Source organism: Apus apus, chromosome 2 (genome assembly GCF_020740795.1).
Source record: "Apus apus isolate bApuApu2 chromosome 2, bApuApu2.pri.cur, whole genome shotgun sequence".
Classification (NCBI taxonomy): Eukaryota; Metazoa; Chordata; class Aves; order Apodiformes; family Apodidae; genus Apus; species Apus apus.
The window spans coordinates 79,606,583-79,632,687 of NC_067283.1; the positions used below are offsets into that span (position 1 = coordinate 79,606,583).

Here is a 26,105-nt window from a genome sequence, read left to right on the forward strand (position 1 = left end):
GATGGAGACGGATCAGAGGGCTGGAGCACCCCTCCTATGAAGGCAGGCTGAGAGATAGGGTTGTGCAGCCCGGAGAAGAGAAGCCCCCAGGGACACCTTATAGTGGCCTTCCAGTATCTGAAAGGAGACTGCAGGAAAGCTGGGGAGGGACTTTTTACAAAGGTTTGTATGGAGAGGACAAGAGGGAATGACTTAAAACTGGAGTAGGGTAGATTTAGATTAGACATTAGGAAGAAAATACTTGCTATGAGGTGGTGACACACTGGAACAGGTTCCCCAGAGAAGCTGTGGATGCCCCATCCCTGGAACTGTTCAAGACCAGGCTGGATGGGGCTTTGAGCAACCTGGTCTAATGGGAGGTGTCAGTGCTCATGCAGGCAAGTGGAACCAGATGATCTTTAAGGTCCCTTCCAACCCAAACCATTCTGTGATTCTATGTTGTTCCCTCAAACTGGCAACTATGCCTCTGAATTTTTCAGCATTTCCTTTAACTAAAATTATTTAGTTGCAATAATCCACATGGCAGCACTAACCCCCAAAACCTAGAATATGAAACGGAATGCTGTGGTTTTGAAGCACTTGGCAGGGGATGAGAGTAGAATAGGACTGTTGGTGCCTGCCATTTTAAGTGATACACAAACTTGTATGCAAAGTACTTTAAAAGGCATGTCACAGTCCTAATTGCATTTGCATAACAGGATGACACTGAACACATTCCTGCTCCATTGGTTAAGATTATGATAAATATGGCAGTTAAACAGAAGAAGAAACAGTTTGGAATGTAGCTTCAACAATGTTTCACAATAGAGTAGAGACCTTTCAGATGCTGAAAAGGCTAAGAGTGTGAGCATCTAAGGAAAAAACTGTTTGCCAGCTATTAATTGGAAAGTTATTCCACACGTAAATGGTACCTATAGTACCTTTAGTGAAGAGACCCATGGGAAAGTCTACAAAAGCATGCATGAAGCTTCAGTCAGAAACAGGATTAGAGGAAGGTACATGGTATGTATGTCATGTATGACACCAGTCTTTAAAGAGTTTGAGGGCTCTAGGCAACTAAAGGCTTTAATGTTAATTAGTAAATATTATAATAAAGAATATAATTAGTGGACACCAAGAGAAATAGGATCTACTGGGGACAGGCAGCATAGATTCTGTAAAACAAAGGTCTGCTCTAGGAATTTGCTGAAGTTGTTTGACAGACCTGTGAATGAGGGCAATCTCATTTACCTGGATTTCCAAAAGGCTTTTGGCAAAAATTAATCTCCTAATGTTTTTAAGGAAGCTGTGTAGCTACATAAGAAGGGAAGTCCTGATGTGGGCAAATAATTGGCTAGAAGATAGGGAACAGGCAGTAAGAGCAAATGGTCCATTCCCAACAAAGGAAGATCATCACTTAAGTTCTGCAGGGGCTCTATGTTCTTCAACCTATTCAATAGTGAACTCAAAAAATTACAAACAGCAAGTTCAAAGTTCAGTGAAAACATCAAGTTATTCAGAAAAGTGAGGACAAGGGCAGACTAGAGAACTGCCTGACCTTAGGAAACTGAATAGTTGTCCAATAAAATGGTAGAATACATTCCAAGTAGATACTGCAGGCAGCTGAGGTGTGGGGAAGAAGCCAAATCCCCGATCCAGATGTACAAGCTCTGAACTGATTATTATCACCAAGGGACCAAATTGTGACATTTTAACAGTTCCAGGAAAATATAAACTCTGTGGCTTGCATTGTTATGAAACTATTTAAATCCACGACCTCTCCCACTTCAAGGGCAGCAATGATGATCAAAGTCATAGAACTGCTACCCTATGAAGGATGGTGATTCTTCAGCCTCAACTAAGATGTGATTCTTCAGCCTCAAAGCAGGGAAAAATTAGGAAGTGCCATGGGGATGACTGGATACAAACCCAATAATCATGCACCATGGGGTCATTAGTAGGACAAGTGATTTTTTTCCCCTTCTGTGATTTATGAGACCACATATGGAATACTTTGTCCAGTTCTGGGCAACCCAATACCAGACACAGGTTGACTTACTGGAAGGAGTCCAGAGACCCCCTGGAAAGGCAGTGGCATACGGCACATGATGTAGAAGAGGCTGAAAGAGCTGGATTCGCTCAGCCTGGAAGATGGAAGGATAATGGGGATGTACTTGCTAAATACCTAACGTGTGATTATAGAGGAGACATGGCCAGAGTCCTCCCCTATGAGTTGCATCCCAAACCAATTTGAGGAAATAGGAAAAACTTACAGAATAATAAATTTTTTATACATAATAAGAAAATACTCTTCACAATGAATGTGGTAAAATGCTGGAAGTTTGGGAGATGCTGAAAACTAAGCTGGGCAGAACACAGAGCAACCTATCATCACCAACTACCAAGGTGCTTTGAGTGACAGTGTATGTAGGGAAAAAGGTCAGACCAAATGTCTTCCAGGTGTTCCTTCAAAATTAATTTATTCTGTGATCCTACGATGAAATGAAGTAAATGGAAAGCAAGTTTGTTTTTTTTTTTAAAAAATCATACTATTTTGAACTGGTCTTCTCAACTGAGTTCAATTGAGTTCAATATCTACCCTGATATCAGAATTTTCACGTCAGAGGAATTAAAATGCTTTGATACTTGTAAGCTCCTTTGATAGAACCATTTAGGAAGCTTTCTCCTCAGTTTTCATCCACTATTTATATTGTTGTCCCTGACACCAGAACCGCAGTCCCTAACCTAATTCTGTGCATTACAGCTCACTCATGTTTGTGAGTTTGTGCTAATCCTAGTTTTTTCCCAGAACAAACTCAATGAACTACACACAAACTTTTAAAACCCTAATAGTGCTTAAACCCAAATTTGAACATTTTAACCTCAATGTGCTTCCCAGGGCTAACTACCCCATGGTCACTTTGAAAGCACACAAGGAACAACCGACTTTTTTCCAGGCTTATCTAGTAATTGTTCAGAGCTAGCTAGACTTAAGACGCTGGTTAGGACAGCCCACAATACTGACATAACTGACTGCTGGCAAAGAAAAGCAGGCTGCCACTGGCTAAGCAGGGGACAGTTTTGGCAAGTCATGGACAGTGTTACTCTAGAACACCACCTTGGCATAGATAAAACATCCTACAATGGCCTGAAAAAAAGAAAAGGTAAGTACAGGAGAAACTCCCCTATTTGTGCTCCTCTTTTTTGTTTTTGTTTTTTTTTTTTTCTTTTTTTCCTGTGAGAAGACCCTATTTTTACTTCTATGTACTCCTAGGACTCCCTCTTCTCCCACTCCCCAAAACCACTGTAATGTATCCATAAGCAACCCCTGTGCACACCCTACAGAGGAGTCCACCCTTGAAGTGGCACCAGGAGTGCTCAGTAAGTATAAGCAGCCACTTGCACACATATGAGACAGCCAACTGCTTTCCAGCACGGGAACAATACCCTGTTTTGATCAAGTCTTTTGAAGGCAAAGTTTTATCTAACAGCACAAGGCTGCAACAAAAAACCAAAGTGTTTCTCCAGCCTTTCTGCTTTCCCAGAGCCTGCCTTTTCCATCCAGGTACTTTGCTACTAGGGAAGCCTGTCTCTTTCCTTTTGCTCTCTCAGACCTTCACGACAGCACCCAATCGATTGCTTTTCAGCTGGGCTAATTATTAAGGCAGGTCAGCCTTGTCCCAGGTTCTTAGAGATGAGAGCACAGTAGTATTAACAAATCAGCATAGAACTAAAGGGTCCTTTAGAAAAATTGTAATTCTCTGTATTTCTTCTGCTACATTCATACCCTACATAGAGTCTGTGGAATAGGAGAAATAACATAACTTCCTTCCCAAGGTCATCTGCTCAAAATACACAGCAGATTTACAACCCACAGTTAACTTTGCACCTTCATTAATTTTGTGGCCTTATTTTTTATTCTTTTACCTCTGAGAAGAAAGGGCATGTTGACCTTGAGGTGAGCATCACTCCTTTCCCCATCAAAAGATCAGGCTAACAGGGGGTACTCGTTCAAGCTAGAAACAGATGTTAACTAGCAATCCGGATTTTTCCTATTTTTGGTACCTCACTCTCGCAATTTAAAAAAAAAAATAATAATAAAAAAAAAATTCATTTGACGCAGTTTACACTCCGAGACACGTTCCTCGGTTCCAGCTCTCGGCTGCTTCGGTGCAGCCACAGGCGGCTCACAGCGCCGTCTCTCCGCAGGCGCGCGCCCACCGGCGCTCAGCCCCGCAGCGCCCGCACCGGCTGTGCCGCCGCCTCTCTCCCTTCACCCCGGCCGCCGGCTCCCGCAGCGACGGGACGGCGGGGCGGAGGTTGCCACGGGAGCTTCGCGGCTGCCTACGAGGCAGCTGGAAGCCAGCGCCCTACCGGCAGCCTCCTGCCCAGGGTGTCGGGAGAGGTTCCCAGCGCTGCGATGACATTTAACTTCCTTTTGTTGTGGGGGGGGGGGGGGTTTGGAGATTATTGCTGGGCTGCGGGATGCACGCACGAGGAGGAGGTGGAGGAGGAGTCTCAGCGGTAACACCTGGCAGCGGGTTTCCCCTCCCGCTGCCCAGCAAGGCAACCGGCTCCTTCAGCTTTCCCCAGCCGGGAACCCAGATGCAGCCGCTCACTGCTCCCTGCTCACTCCCGCAGCCCGGGGGCACCCCTCCGAGCCCTGCACCCGCCAGAACACAGGGGCGGCTCGGGGGGGGGGGGGCACCGCCGCCTCCCCGGGCCTCCCTCCCTCCCGCCCCGGCAGCGCCCGGGAAGGCGGCACCGCCACGCCGCGGGCACTCGGCGCGCGCTCGCCGCCCCAACGGCCAACGCCTCCCCGGGCCCCGCCCCCAGCACCTGTCACGCGCGCGCACAGCCCCCTCGTGACACCTGCCCGGGGGGGGGGCGGTTCCCTCCACGCGCCGGGTCTGACGTCACCAGCGCCGGTGGGCGGAGAGGGGCGGGGGGAAGGAGGGGGGCGGTGCGGGGGTCACGGCCGCGCGGTGCGCACCCCCCGCCCCGCCCCCCCGCCCCGCCCCGCTCCCCCGGCCCCGGAGCCGCCCGCCGGGCCGCGCCCCCGCCCCGCCTCCCTTCAGCCCGGCCCGGCCCGGCCCCGCCCCGCCCGCCCCAGCGGCAGCCAGCCCGGCGGCCGCCAGCGAGCCATGGCGAGCGCAGCGCCCGCGCAGCCCCGCCAGGCGGAGGCGGGCGGGCAGAGTGGCGGCGGGCGGGAGCGGCCGGAGACCCTGGAGGAGCGGGACGCGGCGGAGGCCGGGGATGCGGAGCCGGCGGAGGTGCCAGGCGGGGCCGGGGCGGCGGCGCTGCTCGGGGAGACGGGGCTGGCGCTGGGCTGCTGCGTCGCGGAGGCGCTGAGCTGGGAGCGGCCCCTCCACAGCCTGGGCGGCTTCGTCTGCGCCAACCTGCTGTTCTGGTGAGCGAGCCGCGCGGTGCGTGCCCGCGCCCGGACCGCCCTCCCCGGCAGGGGAAGGCTCCCCTCCGGCCCGCCGCTGCCCCGCCTGGCGACGGGAGCCTCCTCCCCCCCAGCCCTTCCCGCGCCCGTCCGCCGGGAAGCAGCGTTTGCCCTTGCTTCCCTCTTTCCCCACCCCAGCCCGGCTGCCCTCCGAGAGGAGCGCACCCCGGCTCCCTGCTCCTCCGCGGGGAAGGTCGGACTTCGTTCTGCGCCAGCGCTTCCTCCGCCCGGCGGTCGCTCCGGGCGGGGTACGGCCCGCAGGTTGCGCGCATCTTCTGTCTCGGGTCCTTTCGCCCTCCGTGCCTGCCTCTTGCCGCCGCGTCACGCAGCGGCGCGGGGCAGCCGGGCTTGCTGCGGCTGGGGCGGGCGCTGGGCCCGCGTTTCCCTGCCGAGCTCGGAAACCCGGCGAAGCGAGGCCTGGGGCGCGCAGGTAGCGCGGCTGCCGTGGTCCATTGCTTCGGAGTTCGTGTTGGGTGTGCGTGCTTGTCCGAATTGGTGGCCTAGTTGGCGGAGCGGGGACGGCAGGAATGTTGCTGCAGTGCACCAGTTCTCTGTTTTTTGACAGAGCTTTTTTTGCAGCCAGGTACAATGTTGTTGAATAAACACCAGGAATTAACAAAGGGACCATGTTCATTGTATTTGTAACAACTCTTCTGTTTATTTCTGTAGGAAAAAAAAAAAAGCTGTCTTTCCATGTGAAACTTACTCAGGAATTTCCCCTTACATTTTAACGATGCCCACGTTTTTAGTTTTCTGCTCTCCTAAAAATATTGCTGTATGCCTGCTTGCTTATGTAGAGTGATTAATGCATTAGGCCTCTGTCTAATAACACTGTTGAGACTCTGAATTGTTTCCCCCTCTGTGATTAGAACTGCCTCCTTAAGCGAGTGAGAAGCAAACAAAGACGTGGATTAATTGCAAACTCCACTTATTTCTCTGTAACCCTAACGGTGTGATGTTTAAACATGAGATCAAAGTCGTGGAAAGAGAACTTCCTGAAGCTTTGCATTGCACAAGAAAATCTCTTTGCGCAGATATTTCCAAAATAATTTTACCCTCTTTAATCCCAGGAGCAGCGCGTGTGATGTCTGATTTAGCCTGACTTCTATTATCCATCTTGCTCTGAAGTATCCATGGTAAATCCTTTCATTGACAAAGTTACATGGTTTTGCTCTCATTTTCTGCATACTTCAGAGAGCATCCATTTTTCCAGTGTTTTGGAAGTGTTATAATGCTTTATGTTTCTTTGTGACGTGGCTCTGATAAAATTATCAGGGACATATCTTAACAGTACCTTTTTGTGTCTCAAGGAATGGTAGCTGCTGAGCAAGCTGCTTGCTATTCTTATGTCCAGCTTTGATTATAAGCAAGGTACATAGTGCATGCATTGTGTAATGGCTCTGGAAAATCTCCTTTAGTAGTCTTACTGGCAACTTGTTATGTGACCAGTATTTGAGATTATTTTATCAAAGGTTATAGTTCACTCTGCTTTCTTACTGTCAAGATGGGTCAAAATGGCAAAAGTCAGGAAAAGGATTGCATATATTTTGCTAGTATTGCACCTCAGCAGGAAGCCCACTATCCTAGTGCCAGGGAGATTTGAGAGATGGAGACAAACTAGGAAATATATAGGAGCAGGTGTGACGGCCAGTAAACTTTGGTGGTTTGAGACTCAAGAACATCAGGAAAGGTCTTGTTAGCAAAGCTATGAAATCTGAGACTTAGAGAATGAAACAATCATTTAAATCTAGTTTCATATTTTCCTGCTTTGTTGTAGGCATTGTGAATGTTTGCAGCACAATGTGTTCACTGCTACTTCTTTTCCTATTGGAGATCCAGCTGGTCAGCCTGGTTTGTGATGACTCAGCCAGTTGCTACTGCCTCAGGACTGGGAACCAGGTTTCACTCCTGCTGCCTGTGAAGCCTCTTCTAACAGGGCTTTGTGCTGGCTGGAGCCTAGGTTGGAGAAACGTTGTCCAGTCACTGCTTTATGTGCCTCATCTGTCTTCATCCAGTGCTTGCAGGTATCCCTATCCCGATGCAGGTGTAGTTGCACTCCCAGTGTGCAGGGTCGCTTAATTTCAGTATTCCTCGGAGTCTAGAAATCTGTGTGGGAGACTTCTCTCACTCTATCAGCAGCTGTGTTCATGGAAGAGGGAGGAAGGGAAGGTGAAGTTTAGTTTTACAGTTTTCCAAATGTTGGAAGAGTAGTGATAGTTTCCATCCTCGCAGCTCTTTAATTTCAGGGGGACTGTGTTTTCTCCCACAGTTAGTTTAGTTCTTGTATGTATGTCATTCAAAACAATGTGTAAACTGTTGCAGTAGGAGATGCTGTGCATCAGGTATTTCTCTGATGTCCTGTTGCAAAATTCTTATTTCTTTTAAAATATGGATATATTTTTGATTGTCATTTCCCATTAAAAATCTTTGTGGCAGTGTATATAAATGCATTTTTGACACTTACTACTGAAACAATTGTCTTGTAGGTACAAGAAATTTACTAATTTATTTTCCTTCTGTTTTCCTTCAGTTCTTTGAATAGTCCTAACAAATCATCATGGACTCTTTAAGAAGGCTTAAAGCAACTCGTTCTTGATCTTGACTTCAGGACCTTCTTAGACTAGGCATTGCTGTACTCTTACTGTTGTTCGGTTTTCTTGGCTAAGATAAGGCTGCACTGAAGTTTGGACCCTGCAAAAGCTGACTCAGTATGCTTAAATTCAACATTTTTAATACATGTATCGAATATTGATTATAATACAATGGAGATTTTATATATACTGACACATTTAGTGAACTAATATTTAATAAAATTGTCTTAAAAATTAATGAAATGAGACTGTTGGTTAAAGTAAGAAGAAATCTTGAAAAAGCTTCCATCACCTACCACTTCACTTATTTGTTCACCATGAACAGCTCTAAGCCCCCCAAACCAAAACTACCCCAATTGAAAATCTTTAAAATGGACAAGGGATAAATATGTTACTTCATACCTACTCATCTGAAAAGTAGTATGGATTCTACTTTTCTCCTGTACATAGTTTACAAAGAAGTCAAAATGCCACATGAGAAAATAAGATATTTTATTCCTATTTTACAGGCATAGCACTGAAAAAGTGAGTCATTTGCCCAAGACTAGAGAAACTCTGTGCTAGGGCCAGAAGTTTAGTCTAGGTATTCTAAGTGTTAGGCTTTAGGCTGGTAACTTTCAATCTTAGACAAATACTAACAGTCAGTCCTAGATTTTAAGCTAGTATTCTAGCCTAATTATTACTTTGTATTTGTGTATGGAACAGGGGGATAGTGGCAGCTTTTCTTTTTTTGTTCTCCTAATCTGTCATCTTAAATATTTAGGAGGACAAGTTTATTTTTAGTAATTCTGTGCTGTCATATGTCTATTGTAGTTTTCAGATATTTTTTTCAAAGATGTGTTTTATATTTGCAGATATATGTTTCAAACATAATACATTAATGTCTGCAAAGTCATCCTTAAATGCAGCAAGATGCATCTATTTACCAGTTGGCCAAATGACTTATTTCCACTTATTCCACAAGGAATTTATGGTGTTACCCTGTTTGCTCTTCTTATTGGTATCCAAATCTAAATTTTTCTTTAAGGTTTTTTATATGCTTTCTGATAGACAAAGTTATATGCTACTGCAGGTCTGTTTTTAACAACATTACATAATGTTATTGTACTGGATGAACAAATTAACTGACCAACTGTGTAAAAGACAAGTATTATTCCTTGATTTACACAGGTGTGATGGCCAAATTTACCATTAAAAATAGTGTCTTTTCTTACTATCCATATTCAGACTTGTTTTGTTTAATCTCAGACCTAATTAATTTTATTTTTTTGTATGGGAGAATTAATTAATCAAGAGAGGAAACAGTATTTCTTGTATCTAAACTGGCGATGTGTATTGCATCATATAAAGACTGGGACAGGGAGATTATTCCAGACACAAAATCTATTTGCCATTGAAATGTAACAAAAACACATTCAGACTGTAGAGGTTTGGTATGTTCTAAGTATTCAGTTTGCTTTTAGATTTGTTATTGAAGTGTTTGGTTTGGTTTGAAGTATCCAGTTCACTTTTAAGATTTGTTATTAAAGTGTTTCTTACTTGAAATCTCTGCTTGGCAATTATACTTACCATGGAGAGATCTGAAAGTACTTTTCATTCATTAATTTTTTTTTTTGGTATAAGAAAATAGTACTGGGCTAAGGATTTCTTTCTGGTGTTTGCACTCAAACTGTAAATGATGTTATTACTACATCTTGATGGATAGCTTTTCTATTAAAGCAAGGTTTCTGGATTTGTGCAAGGCATTTGACACTGTCCAACATGACATCCTGGTCTCCAAACTGACAAGGCATGGATTTGACAGATGGACCACTCGGTGGATAAGAGATTGGCTGGATGGCTGTCCCCAGAGAGTTGTGGTCAATGGCTCAAGGTCCAAATGGAGGCAGGTGACGAGTGGTGTCCCTCAGGGGTCAGTACTGGGACCAGTGCTGTTTAGCATCTTTGTTGGGAGACTTGGACAGTGTATCCTCAGCAAGTTGGCTGAGGATACCAAGCTGTGTGGTGTGGTTGACACCCAAGAGGGAAGGGCTGCCATCCAGAGGGACCCTGACAGGCTGGAGAGGTGGGCCAGTGCCAACCTCATGAAGTTCAACAAGGCCAAGTGCAAGGTCCTGCACCTGAGTCAGCACAACCCCAGGCACAAATACAGGCTGGGGGAAGAATGGCTGGAGAGCAGTCCTGAGGAGAAGGACTTGGGGGTGGTTGTTGATGAGAAGCTCAACATGAGCCGCTCATGTGTGCTGGAGCCCAGCGAGCAACTGCATCCTGGGCTGCATCAAAAGAAGTGTGGCCAGCAGGGCCAGGGAGATGATTCTGCCCCTCTGCTCTGCTCTGGTGACGCCCCACCTGGAATACTGTGTACAGTTCTGGTGCCCTCAGCACAAGGAGGACATAGACCTGTTGGAAAGGTTTCAGAGAAGGGCCAGCAAGATGATCAAAGGCCTGGAGCACCTCTGCTATGAAGACAGGCTGAGAGAGTTGGGTCTGTTCAGCCTGGAGAAGAGAAGGCTTCCGGGAGACCTTATAGCAGCCTTCCAGTACTTGAAGGGGCTACAGGAAAGCTGGGGAGGGGCTTTTAATCAGAGAAGATAGTGAAAGGACAAGGGGTAATGGTTTTAAACTGAGAGGGGGGAGATTTAGGTTAGATATTAGGAAGACATTCTTCACTGTAAGGGTGGTGAGGAACAGAATTGGGTTGCCCAGGGAGGCTGTTGATGTCCCATCCCTGGAGGTTTTTAAGGCCAGGTTGGATGAGGTTTTGTGCAACCTGACCTCGTGGTAGGGTTCCCTGCTCATGGCAGAGGGGTTGGAACTTGATGATCTTTAAGGTCCCTTCCAACCTTAATGATTCTGTGATTCTGCACATTTAGAGCAGTGTGCATGTGCAGTGTGTATCTGCATCTGGATTTTTATTCTTTGTTATGAGAAACCGACCTATTAGACATGCAGCAGTCACATTTGTATAACTCTGTGTATGTTTGGTGTGACTATGTCATTATGTTCTATTTCAAGTGTTTGAAAAAGGGAACTGTAATTTTCTGCCTGTGGTCAGCACTGATCGTGAGTACCACTGGAAATGCTCTCAGGAACTGCCCAAACAGGACATCTGAGTGAACTTGGCATCCTGAACCTTAGGATATCAGCTGCTTACAAAATGTTACTTTCTCCTTGGTCTGATTTATAATAGGTGGTCTTTTACTCCTACAAGGCTGGTGTGGTGATCGCTAGTGTTTTTCAGTCAGTGTAGCAGGACTGCCTGGAGGTTGTAAGGTTGTTGATTGTTTTCCCTCAGCAGTTTGTGTGGTCTCTTCTTTAAGGATGACTCATAAGGATCATGTGGCTTTTATCCATCCAAACCATTCCTCATTACCAGCATGCCACCAGATGTCATTAGGAAGAAATTCACAGAAATTCTGTGGAGATTACATTGACTATGTAAATTCAGCTTTTAATTCTTCTCTGAGACTTCAGCTTTCCCTAACCACACTCAAATCTGAGACCATACCAAGCAAAAATAATACAGAACTAATTAATTCTGCCCGAATTTAAATTCCTAGGAAGAAAATATTTGGTTCAAAATACTTGCTTTCATTTACAATGTATGTAGGAAATTTATCAGTGGTGGTGGATAGGAGGGAAATTACCAAACTAAATTAAGTGAGAATTAGAATAAAAAAATCTGTGAAATCAAAACATAAAGAAAAATGCATTAAAATTAAATGAGTTGGAGTAAGAAGGGATATTGATATTTTGAGGCCAGTATGTAGCATGTTAACTTTCAGATCACTATCTAAATTTGTGCTATATCCCAAGTTAGGAGATCACATCTACATGTTTCTGTGAAAAAATGTTTTTCTTCTTACAGCAACCACATGCTAAATGTGGTTTTGAATTTGGGAAATTTCACTCCTCAGCTATCTTTCTTATAGGTATTATAGGTAATATTAGAGCTTCCTTATTAGTAATTTTTTTATAACTTTTTCAAAATCCAAAGTATCAGGAGAACAAGTTAATAGTAACCCTGCCTCAAACCGCAAGAAGAGTTTGTATGTCTTTTCCCTTAAATAAAGGTAGTAGGATAGGTTATTTATTTATGTATTTGTTTTGTAATTATAATACATTCAGTATCAGAAAAGAGAAGAAAAATACTCTGGTGTGGGCATTCACGTGAATGCATTTCTAACACAGGTCCTAGTTTGTTTCTTCTAATCAGATAATCTGAATTTACTTAATTTGCTGCTTTTTACCAAGCTTCTATAGCTTACTGGTTTTATGATTATTTTATTATATGCAGCTACAGTCATTTGCTGTTTGTTCTGCAAGATTAAAAAAAATGTTTTGGGTTTGGTTGGTTTTTTCCCTAGAAGGTGATACCCCAAAATATGCTTTCTTGGGTAAAGCTGAAATGCTGATTGCACCACAAGTTGTGGTGTAATTTGAGGGTCTACTTGTCTTCAATCAGGCAGTTCGCTTTTCCAATATGAATTACTAAAACTTCTGAAGGCTTTGGAGGCAAAAAAGTAGAACAATGTTAAATTAATTTAGTTAGCAAAAAAAATTTAACGCAATTATCTCAACAGCTTTTTAGTGACAGTTTGTGTAGTTTTGGCCAAGAGATTGGCTTGCAGGAAAGAAAATTGACATTGTTTAAGAGCCAGACAGTGTTACATAAAAACCTGGACAGTTTACAGCATTTTTCAACCAGTAAGTTGAAAACAGGATCAATCAGGAAAGAAATCAAATTGGATAATTGAGGAACTCAGGGAAAGCGAGCATTACTGAACAATTTAGGAGTAAATCCGGGATGAGGACTTTGTGGAATACGAAAATCCTGAACAAAGGAGAATAGACGAATTGCCACATGGCTTGGGTTTATTCTGCCTGGCTAAAACTTAAAAATTCTGTGTCTAAAGCATCTGTCTTAAGAGAGAAATTATGGTTTCTTCATGTATTAACTCAAAATAATGAGACCTTTCAAATAGTAAGTAGAATTTTGAGAACAATGGAAGTTTTAGGGGGATATGCCATGCTCCATGGTAGATGTTACAGAACTGAGAGTATTAAAAGAGATTTAGGGTAGCATGGTAGAGGTGGATTGTTTAACATCAAACTGCTGCTACTGAATGAGAAAATGGGATTAAGATTTCTTCTGTACTTTGCCAGGGCACAGGTTAATTAAGGTCATCTGAGCACGTTTCTGCAAAAGTAAAGGAAGCTGGGTTATTTGATGTTACATGTTTAATTCAGAATAATTTTAATGTCCATCGAAATACCATCTACTGTTGTCACTGATGTACCATTGGCATTTAATGTCACAGTAAATTCAGAAGGTATGTTGTTTAGTTCAACTTTTTATTTTACATGCCTATCTGAGTGCAATAGGTTACAGTAAATCTGATCTGCAAGCCACAGATGTTGAAACATGATTCTAACTACTGCATTCCCCAAGAGGTTCCTTGCAAACAGTGTGAGATCATTTTGCAGTGCAGCATTTTATTATTGACTTGATCCTATTTCCTAGATCGCCAGTATTATTCCAAGTTTTCCATCTTATAAGAAAATTTGTCTTTGGTGATTAAATGCAAAGCATTTTAAAGTTTTTTGGTAATATTTTTACTTGTAGAATTGTACTGTATTTATTATTACTGTTCTTATTACTTATTTATAAGTTTAAAATGTCATTTCTTGTAGCTCAGGTGGAGAGTATGCAACTTGAATTCCTATCCTGTGTGTTACTAACTTTAGTTAGAATTGTCCATCAGTTTTCACCTTTTGCCCTGCAACCTGTGCATAGACCTCTGAGAGAACTACCATTTCTACAAGAGGATGTCATAGTAGCCTAAGTTTGTGGGAGTCTGTTTCTTATGACTAGAGAATTATTTATTATTTAAAAAAATCTTTACTCCTAAAAAAAAAGCAGCTATCCAGTTTTTATTTGAACTGTGCTTTCTGGCTGAACAAATACAGTCCTAATCTTTTGAATAAAACCTGTCAAGTAGGACTTTTGAATAAAAGGTTGATGAATGAATGAATTGATGAATTAATTGTCTTAACAAAGAAAGAATTAAATATAATGCTTCAAGTTTTACAATAATAATCATGCCTCTGCTGTTTTGTTTTGTTTTTTTAATTTTTGCACTTAATGATAGAATGTTTAGTCTTCTAGACACTATCCAATGGAAAACTCATTGTTGGTTGGCACATAAGTCATGAATCAACCGCTTTCCAGTTCTTCATTCTGTTCTGGTTGAAATGTTCTATTAAAAATCTTAGATATCTAAGTTCTTGGATGGCATTCTTACTTAGAAAAAACTTTGACTAAAAAGGCTGTTTCTTCCTAATTTATGTCTATAAAGAAGAAGACACTTTTCTAAATTATAAGTAATTTTAAACATATTTTAAGAAGGATTTTATTACAGTATTTCACGTGTTTTCAGCTAAACAGATATGCACCTATTTGAGTTCAAGATGCCAGGCTGCAGCAGTGTGCATATTTGTAATCTGGATTAACATAAAATGTAGAGTAAACAGGTTTTTAAATTATTTTATTAAGAAAATATGCGTTTTGTAGGGGTGAGGAGGTTTGTTAGACAGAATTTATCGTCTTTGTTAATTCTAAAATTTCTGACTGCACATATGCAAATGTGGTTTGCTACATGTAATTTATTTCCCTCTCTGCATCAGGGAATCATCTGTACCACAGTTTCTGTGTATCATTCAGGCATGCAGGTTGATAGTTAAATACCGTATAAATATAATAAGGCTCTACCAAGTTCTATTCTATAAATCTACCAAAAAAACATGCATAACTTCTGCCTTAAGTGAGTACTTACACTTTTTGTGCAGGGATAAGGAAAGGATTTTTGCACTGTACTTCTCAGACCAGTATCTAAATACTTTGGCTCAGACCAAAATGTACTAAAGAAACAAAAGGAAAAATACTAGATTATTGAGTTTAGGATTTCAAATGTATTGAATACTTGAGCAGTTGGATTTTAATATTTATGGATACTCCATTTTGAAATTTACAGAAGCTTAACATGAAAATTATTTACATCTAAGAGCAATTCACATAGGGGTAAATTCACATGATTAATAGATACAAAACACATTTTGCAAACCTGCTTTGGGATTTTTTTTCAGTTAGCAGAGTCAAGTTGTTAAGTTACCTTTAGATAAAATATAGTTGTATTTAATACATATTATTGCTTCTTGATTCACAAGTGGGCAAGCAAAATGGTTGATTCAGTGACCACTAAGAGCACAAGCTTTCTGATACTGCCTTTGCAGTGAATTTCAGCAGTTTTCTTCAGAAAGTGCATTTCCTGCGGTATTTAGAAGAAAATGAATGCACCTGTCCTCTTGCTTAAGATAGGCATCAGAATTTGTTGCAACCAGACTGGTGCTGATCACTGTAGCAGTAAACATGAAGGAGTGGTCTACATTCAGCTCCAAGCAGGAAACAGTTGCCACCAGGAAACAATTATGCCCATATTTTTTTCCTTATTGGCATGCCATCACTGTAGACATCTGTCTGAAACAGTGTGGGGCAGTCCCCTGTAAGCACAAGAGTAGACAGACCTTTAAACTTAGCACATAAAAAAGAATGTCCTTTGTTGGTGGTTGAGCATTCTCAAAATGCCCTAGAAATAAGTAACCTGTACAGGTGAAAACCATTCTTTAGCTGGTTTATGTCATAGCCCAAGCTTGCATACAGGTACCTAATTTGGAGCTGTGGACAGTTCTCACTTTAGTTCAGTGGTGCATCTTGTCTGTGTCTCAGGGAACAAAACTGGTGCTATGGAAAACCGTGGCCAGAAGGTGTTGAGTGGATTTTTACCTTTGCATTTACTGAGGAAAGAAGTATATACTAACATAGGGTATTTAGAACACCTCAAAAATACTCTGAAGAGTTTGGGCTCTGGTTATATGATGTAAATACATGTTTGCTGAGCACTGAGCTCAAGTCTGCAAATCACTCATGCAGCCAATGTGTTGTAATAGCTAATAGTGAAACAAAGCTCCATGTCTGTGTTACTCACAGCTTTGATCTATTTGGGTGTTATTTCTGGAATTCATCTAAGGATAGATGGTTATCAGAAGTGTACCTTCTAAGCTGCTCCCTAAATAACTAGCTCTGGCTGCTTGTAACCTCAAATGTTTAATTCTTGATGAAATATTTTCTTACAATTTGTATTTGCAAAGTGCAAGTCATTAATAATTTTAGAATGTGTCGTAAAACACAGATGCCTTCACAACTGAAGTTAGGCTTGTCTCATCAAATTGATATATATGACATCTAAAGATACTCAGTAGGTCCGTGCCTTCCTCACAAGTACAATTATAAATAGCTTTTGCTGTGCCCTGTAAGAGCTCATTGTGTTTACAGACTGCAGTATTGTGCGACAGTGCTTGACTCTGAAATGTCTTAGCTGGATTGTGCCACTCAAATGACTGTATGATCAGGTTTGTGCAGTTAATTATCCTGGGAGCTCTGCACTAGAAGGTGGCTACTTCTTGATATAACAGATCCAATAGATGATTTGGTGTATTAGTTAGCAGACCTTGCCAGTACTGACATGTGACCATCCTATACTGTAAAGAGCTGGAGAAAAAGATGAAGGACGAGGTATCTTAGGGCACTTTTCTATCATAAGGTGGTGTGATAATTAGGTAATACCACCTCAAGAGGAGCAAGTAAAGGAGCTCTCTAACCAGATTAGATCTAAGTGTTAGTTTTAATGTGTTGCTCTTCTACTATGTACAGTCTTGCTTTTACCTTTGGGATTTCAGCTGGATTTGTTGTCCCATCTTTTCTTTCTATCTGGCCTTCATGGCTATGGGAAGATTGCCAAAAGGATTTTTTAAATTTTTTTTTTAGTCAGAGCACAATTCTTGAATTTAATTCTTACAGAATTTCATGGGGTGAGCAAATGTTGTTTATGCCTCTAATCATCATAATCCCACATGACTTGTAGAATAAATTAAACAATTTGAAATTTAGACTGTTTTGTTTATTGCTTAAAAAGAGAGCATAAAAGTTTGTTGACTAAGTATAGCTTTTGATTCTTCTACTAAACAAGTAATTTTGTGCAGTGCATGATGATGTCATTTTGGAGCCTTTCAGTTTTGTCAGATATATATGTGTATTTGAAATACTTAAATAACCTCTATTCTTTTCTTGAAAACTTAGAAGGGGGAAAAAAAGCCCCAACTCCTAATAACAAGCAACAGTATCACTGAAACATTTCGTTAGTCTGGTTGCTGTGCATCATGTTGATAATTCCTGTAAAATTTTTCAATCCTGACACTGTTAGGACAGGAAGGGGTTTTCAGAGCCCAGCATTTTTTTATAAGTTTATGGTAGGCATGTGTAAAAAAAAAACATAGAGGGGGGACTCTATCAGCTTTAACCAGTAAAGGCTTCAAGGACATAGATCTGTCTGACATGGCTCGCTGACAGTTTTGCTAATCTTTATTGTTGGAGCAGCTGCGGGCTGACACGCATTGGCTGTGAATGAATTCATATAAATGGTCTTTCCTGCAAACAGCACAGTGTAAATAAGCAGCACTTAAGCAGGGGAGGAAGGAGTGTGACAGCTAATAATTTTAAGGCACAGGAAGTTCAGTCGGAACAATTCAAAGCTCTCCAAGTAAGTGAAGAGCCCTTGTTTGGCTACTACATAAACTGCTCCCACTAGATAACAGTTTTTTCCCCAAAGGCCATGGAGCAGGAATATTGCAGTATAGAGAAGGTGGAATGACATGGCTTGGAAGCATCTTTCAGAGAGGATGCTACCTTGTTAATCCCTGTACACTAATCCGTGTCCGCATTAGTGCAATTGTTTTTAACAGCAGGTGACAGCTGTGATTGCAGTAAAACTAGGAGTATGGTTTAGTTGTGACCATAAAGTAGGTCAAACATGCCCTGGATATTCTTTGAAAGACCTTCTTAGTAAACATCTGTTGTATCTTTAACAACTAGTAAAACATCTGCAAGTATGCACACACATTTACACACATACATAAATTTCAGTATGGATGTATTTCTTTAAATCATTGAGGACAGGCCAATCAATGGCAGTCGGTAAGTTGGGGCATTCTGTTTGATTCTATAAAATATTAATGTGCAAGCACCACAAAGAACCTATAGAATAGGCATGTTATTAAGCCCACATAACTTAAAGGTTTGCATTGTTACAAATTTCTGATGCCTAGAAGTTACATGGAAAATTCTTCATTTGGTTTGTCTCTGCACTGTCACATCTCCTCTTCTCCATTATCAAAAAGTTAAATAAGTAGGTTAAGCAAAGTCAGTGCAGTTAAACTTGATCCTTAAACAGAATCAAGGATGTTTAATGGTGAAGATTATCACCAAGGAAAATAGTGGGACAACATGATGCAAAGTTGTTAGGAGTTTTGATTTAATGAGCTATGCTTCAGCAGCTTTCAAAGAACTTACCTTGTAGTCAGTTTTCCCTGAACATCTCTTGGTTTACTTAAACTGACTGAAATTATACAGAAGTGCTGATTTCATACTTGTTTTTTGTTTTGATTTTTTTTTAATAGAGTAGTATTGTAATTCAGACTCTGCACAGATGTGGAAACCTTTCATATTTAGAAAAAAAATTCAGACTGAGTTTATCTGTATTAGAAATCATATCCTATTCTGGTTGGAGAGATTAGGCATTATGAGTTTGTATTAAATGTGGAAATTGGTGTCACACACATTTTCTTTGATGCAGTTCTGTTTTTTGAGAATTGCAAGGAATACTTTAGCAGTGTTCAAAACCTGCAGTGTATCCTGAGCTTGCTAGAAACACCTAGAAGTAAATTTTCTTTTAAAAATTCAAAGTCTGCTCAAAGGGTGTCTCTTGGGTTCCTCCAGAGGCCATGCTTGCTACTCCTTGTGTCCCTTCCCCCTCTTTCTTGCAGAAAAACAGCAGCAGTAACTAGTCGGGTGGCCAGTTGTCCAGTTTTCAAGTCCAAGAGGTTTCTTGGAAACCTCCCAGCTTCATATGATTTTGCTTCCGTTGGTATTCTCATTTGGTCCACTGCCTTGGACAGTGGCTTCGTATTGGTTTTGGCTCTCCTCAACTTTTTTTTTTTTAAAAAGGATTGGTTTTGCTTTTACCTTGAAAAAGATACTAATATGCATATTATCTGTATTCAGATCTCTGGCTTAATGTGCTTGAAACAAGCCACTAAAGTACTTCAGCTCTTTTTTATATAATTGAATTTTAAATCTTGTACACTTTGGATTCTTTTTTATGAGTTAAGATATTTGCCAACAAAATAGATAGAAGAGCTAATCTCCAAACACACCTGGATAGCAAAGTCAGCTATGCATGAGATTATAAATCATACATTCTGAGTCTAGGTCTTTTTGACTTGACTAGACATATTCTAAAATTTTTATGTAATGAAAAACAAAATTCACAAAAGCTCATTATGAAGAGAAGTTTGAGTATTATACAATGAGTGATACAGTATTACCTCATCTTTGTGTTTGAAATAATAATTTGTATTAGTGTCTTGTGTGAACATAGGACTTACAGGAAACAAAAGAAAGTGTGTAACCTTTTTTTGTATGTGAATAAAAAAGAAAATAGTTGTGCTGAGACAATTTTTGTTAATAAAGCTGTAAGTAATTTTAAAATTAATGTGTCCTATGCAATAATGAAAATATTTTGGTTTCTATAATTCCTCTTGTCTTTAGATAAAAGTGTGGACAAAATCTACCACTAACTCAATGTATATTTACTGATTACATTTTCAAATGTGTCTGTCATGCTTGGAGCTCTGAGTGTTTGCATCCTGTGAGAAGGTTGTAGGGGTAAACTAAATTCAATTAGTGTAAATACCAGTCTATTTTTTTCTCTTTGTTTTCAGTACTAATAACAGCTGTCAAGTTATGCATGCTTCAATAAGCTTAAAAGTCTTCAATGTTTATTACTTCTTGACATTCTAGGTTTATTGCACTGACCTCTTGGAGAGTGTATCACCTGACTTCTCTCATAATACTTGGAGTCCTAGTTCTTCAGATAATAAAGGATTTGGTATTCTCAAGGATAAAAGGTAAGGCAGTGTACTGATAGAATTCCTCGCTTAAACACCTTCAATTCCAAACATGTTAGTTAGTTACTAAATCCACTTCAATATTATGATTATTGTGAAGTATTAGATAATTTCAGAGAGAAATAGTATGTCTGTGATGATCTGTAACCATTTTCAGTGAAGTTTTGCTGTATTTTATAGAAAAGGCATTATGAGATTTGTTTTAGCTTGAGCGTAATTTGTATCAGTGAACAATTGTTCTTATTTCTTAACTGCTAGATCTGAAAATGTATTATTTTCTAAAATACAAAGTTTTCCTAAACATTCTGTGGTTGTGACTTGAAATGAGTGCTACTTCAAAAAGCAGAAAAAATTCTATCCAGTGTAACACTTCTGGCTAGCTACTTTGCACTGCCAGCCAGCCACTAGATGGCAAGACTATTACAGATTAAAAAGGAATGTTGAAAGTGGTTGTCAGCTTGTCTGTAAAGCGTAAGCTACGTTAGTCATCTTCCATGAGAAAAGATAGCAATATAAGATAGTGTTGTTTTCCACTTATAAATTGAAATGGTAGGTTAAGTTTATAGAAGAAAACTCAAGAACTATTACTCTACGTTAATACACTCTTCCTGTTTTGACTGTTACAGAGACTTCCTTAGTAAATTTGTTGCAAATTTGAACCTTTCTTATGAATAAAAAAATCGTATTTCACTTTATATTCCCACACTTGCAGGTGCACAGCTTTGGAGGACCATCACTGGCAAGTAGGCATATTATTTTTAATATATTGGTTATTTAATATCTTCATTTTTATAGTTTGTCCTGAATTTTAGTCTATTTTTCTTCTAATTAAAATAGAATGGAATTATTTTGATCTTAGCATATTGACAAAGTTTATTACTGCTTGTTCATCAGTGTTAATTTTTAATGATTTTGTAGAAAGTATATTTTTTCTGATTTGAGTTGAAGTCTACAGTAACATATCAAAATATGTTTAGAAATGCTTTTTGTTACTGTGAGATTATCATGTTTTGGGTTTTTATGGGAACTGGTGTTTTCTTTGAAGTTCGTTATTAGGGAAGAATACTGTGTTGGTTAAGGACGTAACTTTGTTTTAGAACATTGTTATACCACTGCTGTCTAGAAGTAGGTAAGCTTCCTAAGGTTTCCCTTTATCTCTGTAGTAGCCAACAGAAGTAATTGATTATTATAATTTCAAATAAATACTAGTTGATATCCATAGGAATTGAAATTAATCAATTATTGTGAAGTCTGTTGACTTGCCAGTGGGCTGACTCAGTCCAGAGTCAAATGTTGCTAGTGGAGAGTGTATAATTGATTTAGTTTGTTTGCAATATGAACAATGTCTCTAAATAGTTTAAAGACAATCCATTTTTAGAATACAGGTTCATAAATTTAAAGCATTATTCTTCTAAACAAGCCACCAAGAATTACTGTATATCACATAATTTGAAAGCAACTGCTGCACTATGAACATCCATAAGTACACTGTTGTGTTACACCTCAACACTGAAGAGACACTAATGTGAAGTTGAAAAGAGAAGATGCAAGTTTGTGCTTTCTGCCTATAGATAGACACCAGTATCTTGGCAGTTACAGGCAACAGTTCAGATACACATTTGTTCCTAAACTTCTAAAGGTATGAACCATCTTCAGACTTTCTTACAAACCTAAAGTGAAGCTGTGCAGAACTGATGGCAGGCTAGTTCTTGAACGGAGCAGCATAAAATGCTTATAATGCTAGTCAATGTATCTGTGTAGACCAGCAGTGCTTCAAAGATTCTGAGGAGCCATTGCTGTGGCACAATACCTAGCATGACAATACCAAACTGTGTGGTGTGGTTGACTCTTTAGAGGGAAGGGTGGCCATCCAGAGGGACCTTAACAGGCTTGAGAGGTGGGCCCTTGCTGACCTCATGAAGTTCAGTAAGACCAAGTGCAAGGTCCTGCATCTGGGTCAGGCAATCCCAGGTACAGCTACAGGCTGGGCAAAGAATGGATTGAGAACAGCCCTGAGGAGAAGGACTGGGGTGTGTTGGTTGATGAGAAGCTCAACTTGAGCCGTCAATGTGTGCTTGCAGCCCAGAAAGCCAACCATGTCCTGGGCTGCATCAAAAGAGGTGTGGCCAGCAGGTCAAGGGAGGTGATTCTCTCTCTCTACTCTGCTCTCATGAGACCCCACCTGCAGTACTGTGTCCAATTCTGGAGCCCCCAACACAAGAAGTACATGGAACTGTTGGAATGAGTCCAGAAGAGGGCTGCAAAGATGATGAGAGGGCTGGAGCACCTCCCTTATGAAGACAGGCTGAGGAAGTTGAGGTTGTTCAGCCTGGAGAAGGGAAGGCTCTGGGAAGACCTCATATTGGCCTTCCAGGATCTGAAGGGATCCTACAGGAAAGCTGTGGAGGGACCTCTTACCAGGGTGTCAATCAACAGGACAATGGATAATGGCCTTAAACTGGAAGAGCAGAGGTTTAGGCTAGACATTAGGAGGAAATTCTTTACTGTGAGGTTGATGAGACACTGGAACAGGTTGCCCAGGGAAGTTGTGGCTGCCTCATCCCTGGAAGTGTTCAAGGCTGTGCTGGGTGAGGCTTTGAGCAACCTGGTTTGATGGGAGGTGTCCCAGCCCATGAAGGGCAGTTGGGACTAGATGATCTTTACGCTCCCTTGCAACCAAAACTATTCTGTGACTCTGTGACTTAAATCTTTCATCCTTTTAACTTGTGAGATAAAGTTACATAAAACTTGCAATCTTTTTTGGTTTTGACATCTGATTTTACCTGTCTGTTTACATTAGAGAAGAGGAAGGCCAAAAAATTTAAAAAAAAAATTGCTTGGGGTGTGAAAGTAAGTATAGGTTTTTAACTGCTCTAAGTTTCCATGAAAAATAATTCTGCAGTCTGAGACAATTTTTTTCTTACTCTCCAGTTTATTGGGTCCCAAAAAGAGAACAACTGATCTTCACCAAAAAACCTTTAAATAGTACTTGGGTTCAGGTTTTCAGGTGACAGGAATCTTGGACTTGACTCGCTGTTCTATGAGAACGTATAGGCTATTGGGTATTATAATACAGGCATTGAATGTCTCTGTGTAAAATAATTTGCAATGGTAGGAACACAAGGTCAGTTTGTAAGTCTGTCTAGCCCAGTATTGGTTCTCTGAAGGTGGCCAGCCAGGAGAATTGGCAATATCCTGTAGCAGGGATATCCACAGCTTGAACTGTGTGTTTTGGACCAAACACAGCCTTGTGTTTGTTTATTGCTATATAATAGTTTCTTAATAATTTACTACCTTTTTTGTGTTGGAAGAAATACTGAGCACTCACACTCTTAAAGTTCTCCAGCAGCTTGTGACTTTATAAACCCCTATCATGTCCTGTTCAGTCCATGACTACTTAAATTTTCCTAAAACAGAAGTTCTCTGTAGCTTTGATACCTTCATTCTGCTTTTCTGCACTTCTCTGCCATTTCTGTTGTCCTTTTTGTTGGGGAGGGGGAGTGGGATTAGAAATAGCCTTCAGCATTCAGGGAGACCTTGGACTGACTATACATTGGCATATGAATATACATTGTCAGAAGAATGCCCTCTCATCTTTTCAGAATAAATCCCAATGACCTGAATGGCTTTTATAACTTCTACTGAGCTTAAATCGAAGTTTTCATGGATTTTTAATCATCTCAATATTATGTTCCTAGGTAGTAAAGATCAGTTTAAAGCCCATGTGACTTCAAGGTTTGTTTTTTTTCTCTATGAATGTCTTCACATTTCACCTGCTTCTTGGCAAGCAAATCACTTGATACTTGGTTAAAATTCTGCAATTCTTTGCAATTGGTCTCCATCTTTACCTGAATAATTCCTCTCATATCCTGTGACTTCTTAGTCCCCATAAGAGCATTTGATGGAAGACCTTGCTGAAAGCCTTCTCAGAAATTCATCTAGAAGCTGGCTGACTCTTTGAAAGCACAGGAGGTTTGTGATGTGATGTCCTTTGCCGTGTACCATAGGACAGAGATGCGTGTCCATTATTAGATTTCCTGAAAGTCTGCACAGAACAGAGATGAGTCTTTATGGGTTTGCAGATCTCTGGCTCTTGCATACCTTCCCTAAAAATAGATGTTGCATTAGACACTTCACAGTCCTCTGGTGTTCAAGCAGCTTTAAGAGAGATTATTTAACATAAATGAAATTTCAACTGTTGCACCATAGCTTTCATTTAAACCTTTCATAATTTCACATACAGACTTCGCATTTATTTGCACTGTGGCTGGGTGTTTGTTGGTTTTATTTTCTTTTTTCTGTGCCTGTTGATACGGTCTGAATTGGAAGAACTGCTATAAGATGTTGAGGCTGGGTGCATGGTTGCCTTTCATGTTGCTCAAGATTGGATATAAAAACCTGTTTTCATGTTATCTTATGTGGGCAACCTTTGGCAAATGTATCCCCATGCTGTTAACAAAAAGCAGAGTATCATATATGCATCATACACAGAAAAAAATAAGTAGGTCTGTGGTAGTTTGGCTGAGAGGCAATTCCTATTCTAATGAATGTGTTTGTGATTATTCTCTGGCATCAGGGCCTACAAGCACAAACAAGCTTTGTCCATAGCGTTTCACTGCCTTACAGTCCATGCAGAATGGCCCTGTGCAGGCTGAAAAGGGTTCCTGATCCATGCCAACTCTGAAACTACCTTGGGTTTTTTGGGACAGTGCTAGTTGGCATGTGGCAAAACTCTGCCAAGAGCTGTTTTAGTGGTTTAACTGCATAAATGACCAGTTCTAGTGCCTGACAACATTGGCTCACATTGTTTATCAAAACTGATATAATCAGAAAGTAAAAAATGGACTTAACATGCTGGTTTCCTGCCTTACCTTCATGTTAGGTAATTCTGGTTTTGGAAATTAATACCAATCATTCCCTATCAGACAATGATGTTTCATAACATCTTTATGCTTAAAGCACAGCTTTATGATGATAATATTGAAATGGTATGCTTTGTACTATTATTTTTTGCAATTAAAGCTTGTGGTAGTTGGAAGGTGAATGACTGATTATCACTGTTCTGAAACTTTTTTTTTTTTTTGCAACATTTGCATGCATTTTGTATCCCTCTGCTGCACATAAAATACTGTTAATTTGTTGCACTTGCTTTTTGTCCTCCTTGATCCTTGTTGAGTACTGCTAACTAGTTAAAGCAAACATGGCCATAGCCTATTTTTTTCATTGCCATAACCCAAATGGAGAGTGCTTGTTGTCTCCCATTTAAAATGTGTCTATGTAGGAAGACCAGTGCTTTTATTTCTAATAGAGTAATTTAGTACTATTTTAAGTTATTTTTTTTTTAACTGTAGCAAGATGAGATCTCATCCTGAACCTTTCTCAGTGAAGAAGGTTCTGGCACCACGTTTCTGAGTATGTTTCTGTTTCTGAGGAACTTATCTACTGATATCTTCATATTTTTTTTTTAAGTGATAACTGTTAAAGGAGCAGTGGAAAGTCATGTGTTAAATTACTTTTTTTTACTTTATAAAGCTGCTTTATATCTTCCTCTCCTAGCAAGATTTCTTTGAAACCCGATGCTTCTCTGTCAGCGCTAGCAGATATGTTGGAATAAGCACAGGAATTGTGATACACTTTTGTTTCTTGAGTGGTCAAACTTAAGGAGGTAAAATTAATGTTAATTCAGAATTACCCTCTTATATCAAGCCTAAAAAAAACCAAACAATTGCAGGCTGAGACGAGACTAAGCTACAGTCCTTTAAATAGACAGTGACTGAAGGATATTAGACAGAAAGAAAGGAGTTAATGCTGTGAAAACTGGCAGCTCTGCACAGCTAGTTTTCAGCCCTGTCTATGCTTTATCATGTTCTTTAACAAAATAAAGCTACGGAGTTCTAGGAAGATACTTGCCTGACGGAAAATGGTGTTAAGCTCCCTACTGCAGTAACAGTCACATCAGCTGTACAGACTGCAGCAGGTGGGTGGTACTTACTATGTTATTAGAC

At 40.6% G+C, this 26,105-nt stretch overlaps 1 protein-coding gene across 1 annotated transcript in view; it reads left to right on the top strand.

Annotated features, from left to right (window-relative positions):
- The first annotated feature begins 5,108 nt into the window (after window positions 1–5,108).
- RETREG1 (reticulophagy regulator 1) overlaps window positions 5,109–26,105 on the top strand; it is a 63,599-nt gene continuing 42,602 nt past the window's right edge. Inside the window, exons 1-3 of the mRNA XM_051609564.1 lie at window positions 5,109–5,389; window positions 19,994–20,100; window positions 20,813–20,843. Of these exons, the coding sequence (XP_051465524.1) occupies window positions 5,124–5,389; window positions 19,994–20,100; window positions 20,813–20,843 (404 nt within the window). The 5' untranslated portion in view covers window positions 5,109–5,123. The remainder of the gene's footprint in view (window positions 5,390–19,993; window positions 20,101–20,812; window positions 20,844–26,105) is intronic.